The sequence below is a fragment of the Phallusia mammillata genome, chromosome 8 (assembly GCF_965637545.1).
Source record: "Phallusia mammillata chromosome 8, kaPhaMamm4.hap1.1, whole genome shotgun sequence".
Lineage (NCBI taxonomy): Eukaryota > Metazoa > Chordata > Ascidiacea > Phlebobranchia > Ascidiidae > Phallusia > Phallusia mammillata.
In genome coordinates, this window is record NC_137259.1 from 11,193,805 (window position 1) to 11,205,225 (window position 11,421).

The 11,421-nt window shown below is 38.6% G+C and overlaps 1 protein-coding gene across 1 annotated transcript; it reads right to left on the reverse strand.

Annotated features, from left to right (window-relative positions):
* Positions 1-316: 316 nt before the first annotated feature.
* On the reverse strand, positions 317-1,788 carry LOC145205134 (transforming acidic coiled-coil-containing protein 3-like). The gene has a single exon (XM_080077786.1). It carries the CDS (start codon positions 1,196-1,198, stop codon positions 593-595), a length of 606 nt encoding a protein of 201 aa, XP_079933912.1. The 5' UTR covers positions 1,199-1,788; the 3' UTR covers positions 317-592.
* Positions 1,789-11,421: the final 9,633 nt, after the last annotated feature.

The following is an 11,421-nucleotide window of genomic DNA, read 5'->3' on the forward strand; positions in this document are numbered from 1 at the left end:
CAACCCCAATTACAGCTGATATAAATTTGCTACCTGATTTAAATTAGGTCCTTACATTTTGAGTGTATTTAACAGCAGGGTTGTTTTAGCAATCAGAAATGAATGGGTTCCCACACATGTTATGATATTTTGGTAATGAACTTTGTTCTACCTTTTTGGTGATATGAAAAGTCAGACTAATTCGATGAATATGCATTTGTTCTAGTTAAATATTATCACTATAAAAGTCACTATTTTCCCAGATGTTAACATATTTTTTCATCTCTGGTAGTTTTAAAAGTTTCTGTCATTCACTTTTTTAAAAGAAACACAGACATTGTCCAAGCATCATTACAAATTTCAATAAACTTTGGAACAATTTAGCTAATATCAAGAAATAAAAAAACAATGCATAAGTACAGGGGGCTCAAATCATGACCAGCATTATCCCAATAGTTGGAAAAGAAATAATGTGAGTAAAATAAGTGTGTTCTGGAAAGTGTTAACACTTTTACAAGTTATTTATTAATGTGTGTCATTAAGCACCATGAAACTAAATTAAATACATTCTATGCATTAACAAAAAACAGAAATATTCATGCTACCTAAAAAATTACTTTTTAGCAGAATTGGGACTGATTAAATCATCGCAAAGTTTTGTAAGATCAATGGTTTCTTTACGCTTTTGTTCCAAGTTTGATTGAAGTGATCGTTTTTTTGTTTCAATAACCTTCAACTGGGTTTGCAAAGTTGGTATCAATGCTCTTGAATCCTCATCCACTTTACCCAGTTCATCTTTGCTTTTTGCTAATGCAGTCGTTACTGCTTGAGTAACAGAGTCTGTTTCTTGTTCAGTGTGTCGAATTCTTGACTGCAATTCATCAATAGCTTTTAACCAAGCAGTACGATTCCGGTTGTATTTTTCAACACTTGATTTTAAATCCTTGTACATATTTAATGGGGTTTGAACAGAAGTTTCTGACATATTTACACTTTCTCCAAGTTTTTCAGCTATTTCCAAAGTTTCTTCTCTCTGTTTTTGCAATATGGTGCTTTCATTAAAAATCAGTTCTCTGCCTGCTGGCCTGCGAAGTTTGTTCAATTGATTTTGTAAGTTTGCAATGCGATTTTCCAATTGTTGGTTTTCTCGCTTTTTTTGCAGATAGTCCTCAGAATACATTGTTGTATCAGTTGATGAAATTCTACTTGAAACTGTCATATTTTACTCTACAACAAAAAATTATTTTATTTGGTTTTCAACAGCAGACAAAGACAACACACACAATTAGAAACAAAACTTTGTAAAAATAAAAAAACAAACATAAAATTTTCAATGAAAAATGTCATATTTCAATGAGAAATGTCATATAGTAATCAAATCGCTTTAAAAACTGCACAAACATAAATTTTCGGGACAAAACCTTCTGTGCAGGTTATTATTGGATTGAACCTTGAATCATTACATTTCTAAGTTTCAGGTGGACTAAAGATATTTTAGACGCAATTATGGCCTTTCTGAGCCCTCCAAATTTGTAACGCTATGGCAATGGCACAATGAATAACGAAGGTTATGTAGTAACTGTAACGAAAGTTACATGTATCAAGTCCAATATTTTATCAAACAAATCATTGCCGGTTTTGCCTCAATGCACACGCAACCATTATTTACCAAACCGTAAAAGTATTTTTAACAGTTCAAAAAATTCGTAAGCTATCTATGATAATAGGCTACATCAGCAGTGGGGAACGTGCGGACCGAGGGCCGCATGCGGCCCTTCATCTTCTTCCAGCTATTTTTCCCCAAATAAGGCGGGTGCCTTCGAATACTACAGGTCCGCTAAGTGCGCAAGGTACTTCACTTGGTCCGCTTGGTCCGCTTGGTCCGCTTGGTACTCCGCTTGGTAATTCGATTACTACAGGTAATGCATTTAAATAGGGAAAAACGTGGCCAAAATTTAAATGCTGCAGGTAACTCGTTTAGACTCGACTTAACTCGTATTTAGTGCAGGTAACCGTTTTTGACACGACGAAACTTGTAGTTGGTGCGACGTAACTCGTTTGGACTCGACCGAACTCGTAAGCACTGCAGTACTTCGCAAGGAACGTCGCTTACTACAGGTAACTTGTTCAGACTCGACTAAACTCGTATTTAGTGCAGGTAACCGTTTTTGACACGACGAAACTTGTAGTTGGTGCGACGTAACTTTGAAATGCCACAGGTAACTCGTTTGGACTCGACTAGACTCGTATTTAGTGCAGGTAACCGTTTTAGACACGACGAAACTTGTAGTTGGTGCGACGTAACTCTAAAATGCCACAGGTAACTCGTTTGGACTCGACCGAACTCGTAAGCACTGCAGTACTTCGCAAGGAACGTCGCTTACTACAGGTAACTCGTTTAGACTCGACTAAACTCGTATTTAGTACAGGTAACCGTTTTTGACACGACGAAACTTGTAGTTAGTGCGACGTAACTTAAAAATGCCACAGGTAACTCGTTTGGACTCGACTAGACTCGTATTTATTGCAGGTAACCGTTTTAAACACGAAGAAACTTGTAGTTGGTGCGACGTAACTCGAAAATGCCACAGGTAACTCGTTTGGACTCGACTAGACTCGTATTTAGTGCAGGTAACCGTTTTAGACACGACGAAACTTGTAGTTGGTGCGACGTAACTTTGAAATGCCACAGGTAACTCGTTTGGACTCGACTAGACTCGTATTTAGTGCAGGTAACCGTTTTAGACACGACGAAACTTGTAGTTGGTGCGACGTAACTCGAAAATGCCACAGGTAACTCGTTTGGACTCGACCGAACTCGTAAGCACTGCAGTACTTCGCAAGGAACGTCGCTTACTACAGGTAACTCGTTTAGACTCGACAAAACTCGTATTTAGTACAGGTAACCGTTTTTGACACGACGAAACTTGTAGTTAGTGCGACGTAACTTAAAAATGCCACAGGTAACTCGTTTGGACTCGACCGAACCTGTAAGCATCGCAGTACTTCGCCAGGAACGTCGCTTACCACAGGTAACTCGTTTAGACTCGACTAAACTCGTATTTAGTGCAGGTAACCGTTTTTGTGAGACGAAACTCATTAAGTTGTAGCCTTTTAGTAGTGGTCCGTGTATGTGTCGTTTAATGTTGTAATGCTGTTTTGTAATAATTTTTTTTTATTCTCGTGCAGTTAAAACGATAGTCTTTCGTGTTGATTTGTTTTCTTTCATTTGGTTGTTGTTTCTGTCATATTGGTAATTTGATAAACCACTGGTTGTCCACTTCATTTATACTCATCCGCTGATGATGAAGTCATTATGTTTGTGGAATGTTGATTAGCCTACATTACGGATAATACAGAAGATAAGGCGAAAACTGGCTTGTGACTTCATTTTCATTGTGGTACCAACAAGAATGGGTTCAGAACCACTGACATATACCATCATTTACCATAATACCATCAGGAAAACAAATTCATAAATTTAACCATTTTTCGAACACGCAAAACCTTCTTTCTTTTTAGATTCAAGAACCCTGCAAGTACACGATCCTTAAAAAGCTTTGACTGAGGCAAAACCGACAACTGCTGGGTGTTCCAGATACTTATTAAAACGAAAAAGTCAAAAAAGCAGTGGTTTTAAAGAATCATTAATATCCTCATCAAATTCTTTGTATTTTTGTAGCATTGTTTTGATTGTTTTGTGTATAGTCCGCAGTAATTTAAAGACACTCAAACACTTCGAATACGAGTAAACTAAGAATGATGCAATAAAATTATTCTATGTCTTTTCAAGTTATTGAGTTCACGAGATTTTTCGGTAAGTGTTTTTACGAAATTTATATTTGCTTTGTTTTATTTCATCACGTTAATTGTGTGGTTGTCAGTTAATCTTGTTTGTATTATGACGTAAGCTATAGTGATTATAGTAACCAAAAAAGAGGTCCAACATTAAGTATTGCTGATACTAACGGATTGCATAATTTTTGCTCTAAAGACAGTTTTTATGACTAACAGATGGACAATTCTTTAAAAAAAAAGCTTGTCACAATCAATTTAAATAGAGATAATGTTACAGAAGTTGTAAATAAGAAAACAGATTTTTGTACTATATCGGTTTCAAGAAAATTGTTGTCTGAAAACATACAAGGAAAACAGAATGTCAAAACAAGCTTTGTGGCCATGTGGCTGTTGCAAGAAAAACTGCGACAAAAAAGGAAACTCGGTTTTATGCGAAGTTTGTGTTAAATGGTTTCACCAGGATTGCTTGTCCCTGTCAGATACAAGTTTTCAAATCATACAGGAAATCAAAAACTATCCGTTTCTGTGTTCTTCTTGCAGAACCTCGGCTGAAGACGCATTTGACTTTTTCGCTTCTCTGGCTCGCTTGGGCAAGGTTGTTCAATGACGTTCTTTTGTAACCGATCTTGAGTAAAAACTACGCATATGTCTATTACGTCAGCTTATGAAAGAACATTCACAATGCATTTTTAATCAATGAATAATAACATACATTGTCAATATTTATGATAAATCTGCATTCTTGGCGGTAGGCTACCGGTATTAGAGAAATTTCACACATCTATTTCTTTTGTAGGCAGCTAAAGACGGACTTGATTTTCTCACGAAGGCTGTCGCGATTGAGGATTTATATATAACGAAAAACCTTGAAATTCCAGTGGCTGAATTAAACTATCGTTTAGACGACCAAGCCAAAAATATTATAGCAGAACATAATCTTTTAGATGATGCTTGGATACCTGTGGAGACTGTCGCCGACGGTAACTGTTTGTTCCATGCTGCCTCCATATGCCTCGTTGGAAACTCCAGTATTGCAATAGAGCTAAAGGCGCGAACTTGTATTGATATGATTAAAAATCGGAAAATGTACATCAACCATTCGTTGGCAAATCAACTAATGTTTGTTTCGCCGGCGTATAATAATTCATGCATCCAATGTGCGGTTAATGGAGCGTTTTCAAGTGCTTGGACGATTCTTGCTTTAAGTAATGTCATTGGGCGTGGCATTAATAGTATTTACCCACCTTGCAATGGACCATTAGACAAAACCATTGGCATTCTTAATCGAATAATTTCGACACAGCTCTTCACAGTCGAACCTATTTCGATTATGTGGACAAAAATCAGCACTAGGTCTGTGAAAACTTGGGTTCCCGACCACTTTGTTGCCATATGCAGAGACGTTACCCACATACGCCATTCAACCCCGATTAACTCAATGGATTATTTGGAAAATGACTCAATCGAAATTAGTAGCGACGATTTATTTCTCGAAGATGTGCCTGTCCACGGTTCATCCCCATCGACGAAACCGCCCTTAATTTCTTCCCCATCGACGAAACCGCCCTTAATTTCTTCAGGCAAATTAAACAGGCAAATTAAAATACGAAAGTTTTTTGCCGACCCGGAATGTGGTCGAACTCCTTAAAAGCTCGGTCCATTTCCATCACACAATTCCAAAGGGTATCAAAAACAACGCATACTTTGTATTTAATAATGCAAAATATGTAGAAAGACAGAAAGCAAAGTTTCAGAAAAAGTTTGCAGACGACTGCGGAGCTTGGTGCGATTTTAAGTACACAAGCATTACTTACTATCGTTTGGATGATCAGCTGATCGATGTGCGTTTGTATAGGGGAAAGTTTTGCATCCGAAATCCAAAGACAAATACGTTCAGAAGCGTGCAACCACAACCCAAAGCAGATGATATAGTTAAAGTTGGTGTGTACTACTGCAAACTCAAAGCCGACAAGTCATTCAAGCGCAAAATAACGTGGTTGGAAAGGTCAATTGTTCCACACCTTGGTGTCGCAGAATATCTTGGAATCCATCCTGGTCATGTCCCGCACGGCAATACAAAAGATGGAAAACACATTTATGTAAGAACAAAACCCGAATTGCTTGAGGAGGTTGGCAACAGACTCAAAGGAGGTGAAAGCGCAAAAGCAGTATACGATGAACTTCAGGACCGACATAACCCCTTGGAGAGTCTAAGAGGGCTAAATCAATTGCACAGAAAAAAACATTTTGACCAGACCAAACACAATCCAAGACCTGGAAAAATAGAGAAATACGCTGAAGAAATAATAGAAGTGGTAAACATGGCCGTAACACATGATTTCGTAAGACGGGTCACACATGGAAAGGATGTACCAGTGAGTGTCCACCTTTACACAGACGAACAAGTATGTGACTTTAAACGGTTTTGCCTTTCCGGTAAAACGGTATTTTGTACAAACAAAACATTCAATTTGGGTAAAATCCATGTGACAGTCACGACATTCAAAAATCTTAGCGTCATTAAAACCTCTACAGGCCAACATCCCATATTTCAGGGACCAGTTTTTTTGCACAATCGTTCAGATTTCACCACTTTTTTTGATTTCTTCGCCAATTTAAGTGCAGTTGTGGGTGGCACGTTTGAAAATTTGATTTTTGGCTCTGACGACGAGCAGGCCATGCACAAAGCTGCACTACAGGCGTTCCATGGATGTCGGCAGGTGCTATGCAGCAAGCATTTAAAAGAGAACTTGCTGCGGTATGCTGTCGATAATGTTGGATTATCAGCAGATGATCGAAAATCGCTACAAGCTTTGTTTTTCACCGTTTTAAACAGTGAAGAAGAGGTTGACTATTTTGGACATGAAGCGAATTTAAGAAATTTTTGCCAAAAATGGCCTAAGCTTCTGCATTACGTGGAACATCGTTTTTTACCACTTCTAAAAGATCAGGTGTGGAATTTGAAAAAGCAGGTTGGGTATATTTGGACAAATAACAATGCCGAGTCAATGAACCACGTCATTAAATCAAAAACCAACTGGAAACATCAAAAACTGCCACAGCTTATAGAGATGTTGCATGGTATTGTCCAAAGTCAATACACTGACGTCAAAAAAGCATTCGTGGGATTGGGTCCATTGCATTTTGCACCGGAATTTACCGTATTCCAATGTCAGTTTTACGCATGGGAACAGAAGACAGATAAAGAAAAACAACAGCATTTTCTTAATTTTATGAAACATAGAAAGCAAGGCAATCCGCAATTACTTACAAAAGTGCCACTGAAAACAGCAGGGAAAAAGAAAAATCAAAAGCAAAGAATGCGATTCCACAAAACCCAGCAGCAAAATTGAAATGTTATTGTACGGGTTCTCAGAGTACTTTGTTACAGTGTTTGTTGATTATGTTTCTTGTATTCGTTCGTTTGTGTCTTGTTTTTAGTTCTTTAATGACAACATTAAAAAAGCACGAAATTCAAAAGTTTTGTTAACTAAAATTTTTTTTTTTTAGTAGTTCAACTTTGGCCTCATGAAATTTGATCGCACCACAACGGGTTTCCTGCAGCAATTTATAAATTGATTATCGTCACAAAAAACGAGTTACCTGTGGCATTTTCGAGTTACGTCGCACCAACTACAAGTTTCGTCGTGTCAAAAACGGTTACCTGCACCAAATACGAGTTCGGTCGAGTCCAAACGAGTTACCTGTGGCATTTTAAAGTTACGTCGCACCAACTACAAGTTTCGTCGTGGCAAAAATGATTACCTGCACTAAATACGAGTTTAGTCAAGTATAAACGATTACCTGTGGCATTTTAAAGTTACGCCGCACCAACTACAAGTTTCGTCGCGTCAAAAACAGTTACCTGCAACAAAAAGGAGTTCGGTCGAGTCCAAACGAGTTACCTGTGGCATTTTCGAGTTACGTCGCACCAACTACAAGTTTCTTCGTGTTAAAAACGGTTACCTCCACTAAATACGAGTTTTGTCGAGTCTAAACGAGTTACCTGTGGCATTTCAAAGTTACGTCGCACCAACTACAAGTTTCTTCGTGTCAAAAACGGTTACCTGCACTAAATACGAGTTTAGTCGAGTCTAAACGAGTTACCTGTGGCATTTTAAAGTTACGTCGCACCAACTACAAGTTTCTTCGTGTCAAAAATGATTACCTGCACTAAATACGAGTTTAGTCAAGTATAAACGAGTTACTTGTGGCATTTTAAAGTTACGTCGCACCAACTACAAGTTTCGTCGCGTCAAAAACATTTACCTGCAACAAATAGGAGTTCGGTCGAGTCCAAACGAGTTACCTGTGGCATTTTAAAGTTACGTCGCACCAACTACAAGTTTCGTCGTGTCAAAAATGATTACCTGCACTAAATACGAGTTTAGTCAAGTATAAACGAGTTACCTGTGGCATTTTAAAGTTACGTCGCACCAACTACAAGTTTCGTCGTGTCAAAAATGATTACCTGCACTAAATACGAGTTCGGTCGAGTCTAAACGAGTTACTTGTGGCGTTTTAAAGTTACGTCGCACCAACTACAAGTTTCGTCGCGTCAAAAACAGTTACCTGCAACAAATAGGAGTTCGGTCGAGTCCAAACGAGTTACCTGTGGCATTTTAAAGTTACGTCGCACCAACTACAAGTTTCTTCGTGTCAAAAACGGTTACCTGCACTAAATACGAGTTTAGTCGAGTCTAAACGAGTTACCTGTGGCATTTTAAAGTTACGTCGCACCAACTACAAGTTTCGTCGTGTCAAAAATGATTACCTGCACTAAATACGAGTTTAGTCAAGTATAAACGAGTTACCTGTGGCATTTTAAAGTTACGTCGCACCAACTACAAGTTTCGTCGTGTCAAAAATGATTACCTGCACTAAATACGAGTTTAGTCGAGTCTAAACGAGTTACTTGTGGCATTTTAAAGTTACGTCGCACCAACTACAAGTTTCGTCGCGTCAAAAACAGTTACCTGCAACAAATAGGAGTTCGGTCGAGTCCAAACGAGTTACCTGTGGCATTTTAAAGTTACGTCGCACCAACTACAAGTTTCTTCGTGTCAAAAACGGTTACCTGCACTAAATACGAGTCTAATCGAGTCTAAACGAGTTACCTGTGGCATTTCAAAGTTACGTCGCACCAACTACAAGTTTCGTCGTGTCAAAAACGGTTACCTGCACTAAATACGAGTTTAGTCGAGTCTAAACGAGTTACCTGTGGCATTTTAAAGTTACGTCGCACCAACTACAAGTTTCTTCGTGTCAAAAACGGTTACCTGCACTAAATACGAGTTTAGTGGAGTCTAAACGAGTTACCTGCTGCATTTTAAAGTTACGTCGCACTAACTACAAGTTTCGTCGCGTCAAAAACAGTTACCTGCAACAAATAGGAGTTCGGTCGAGTCCAAACGAGTTACCTGTGGCATTTTAAAGTTACGTCGCACCAACTACAAGTTTCTTCGTGTCAAAAACGGTTACCTGCACTAAATACGAGTTTTGTCGAGTCTAAACGAGTTACCTGTAGTAGGCGACGTTTCTGGTGAAGTATACTGTAGTGCTTACGAGTTCGGTCGAGTCGAAACGAGTTACCTGTGGCATTTTTGAGGTACCTCGCACTAACTACAAGTTTCGTCGTGTCAAAAACGGTTACCTGCATCAAATACGAGTTCGGTCGAGTCTAAACGAGTTACCTGCTGCATTTTAAAGTTACGTCGCACCAACTACAAGTTTCTTCGTGTCAAAAACGGTTACCTGCACTAAATACGAGTTTAGTCGAGTCCAAACGAGTTACCTGTGGCATTTTCGAGTTACGTCGCACCAACTACAAGTTTCGTCGTATCAAAAACGGTTACCTGCACTAAATCTGAGTTTCCTCGAGTGCAAACGAGTTACCTGCAGCATTTAAATTTTGGCCACGTTTTTCCCCATTTGAATGCATTACCTGTAGTAATCGAATTACCAAGCGAAGTACCAAGCGGACCAAGTGAAGTACCTAGAGCACCTAGTGCACCTAGCGCACCAAGCGGACCTGTAGTATTCGAAGACACCGAAATAAGGCTATTTGAGTGTTCATCATGTTAGAACTTTTGCTCTTTCAGTTTCCTGTTGGAAGTGCGATGTAACCACTGATCTCTATAAACACTGGATCGCGCTACTGGCCGTCACGGTTGAAGCAAATTGAAGCGTAATGGCGGCTGCAAAAGGAAGCCCCAAAAACGGGCTCCTCTAAAATACGCAATCTACGCAATCTACGCAATCTACGCAATCTACGCAATCTACGCAATCTACGCAATCTACGCAATCTGTACGCAATCTACTTATAAAACGTATGCAACTTTTAAAAATGTTGACGGTTAGGGCTTTTAGGGTCTGGGTAAAGGTTTAAAATAAAATTAACACTATAATTTAGTTTTAGATGTCCAGTTTGGGCTTAATATTCTCATATGTGTTGAGAGTGGTACTAAACACTGTATGGCACCGCATGTTAACACTTATAGAAAAAATTAGACCTGAAAGGCATCTGAAATTAAATTATAAAGTTATATGTATCACAAACAGTCACCCTGACCCTAATAGCCCTAACCGTCAACATCTTAGTTAGTTTTTGTCAGCAGATTGCGTATAGATTGCGTATTTTAGAGTAGCCCCCAAAAACGCATTGCGGACAATGGGGAGAGAGTGGAAAAATGACGATAATTTTTGTTTTAGGCATTTGCATCAGGGAGTCGAACCGGAACTGAACCCGAACCAGCGAACCGGTTTGAGCGGTTAATTTCATTAAACCCGAACCGAACCCGAACCGCTAATTGCGATTTTCTAAAAACCCGAACCGGAGTTGAACCCCATATTTTGTTTGGCGTTGGACCCGAACCGGAACCGAACCAGTAAAAAATGCAGTCTGTTTTATATTGTGATTTTTTTTTCAAAACGCACTGAAGAATACGCGAGATGGCACTTATAGGGCGTATCAAAAAGAACAGTACACCGGCAAAATTCTTTTGGAGTTTGATAAGACCAGGTAAATGATGGGTAGAATTAAATTAAAACGAATAAAAATTTGAACCGGTTTAAAAACCGCAAACCGGTTCGGACCGGATAATTTGCTCAAACCGGAACAAAACCCGAACCCGAAAATACACATTTTTGAAAACCGGAACCGAACCCGAACCCTTAAAAACAAAACCAAGTGAACCCGAACCGAACCTGAACCCATACGACAAGCGGTTCGACTCCCTGATTTGCATAGCGATTTTTGCAGATATGATTTGTAGATTAATAGGACGCATGTATTACAGTGTGTAATAACCTATAAATATTCGTAGATTGACTGTGATGTGTATTAGTGTAGGTGACTGGATATACGTTATTAAGTTAGTGTTGAAATAAATCTTTACTGATCAGTAATAAATGTTTTTTTTTGTCCTATATAAGTAATGTTCGTGCTTTTTTAAGTATTTTGGACTTAAATCCAACAAGATGGCTATTTTCTCCACACAAGATGATGTGATACTTGTATGACATTACCTTGCTTATCCAAACTGCTTGTTTTTGACTGTCATCAAACTCCTGGAAATTCTAAGGAACAATTAAGTGATTTGAACGTTTTAAAGAAAAACACAAAATAATAATATAATATTTCAA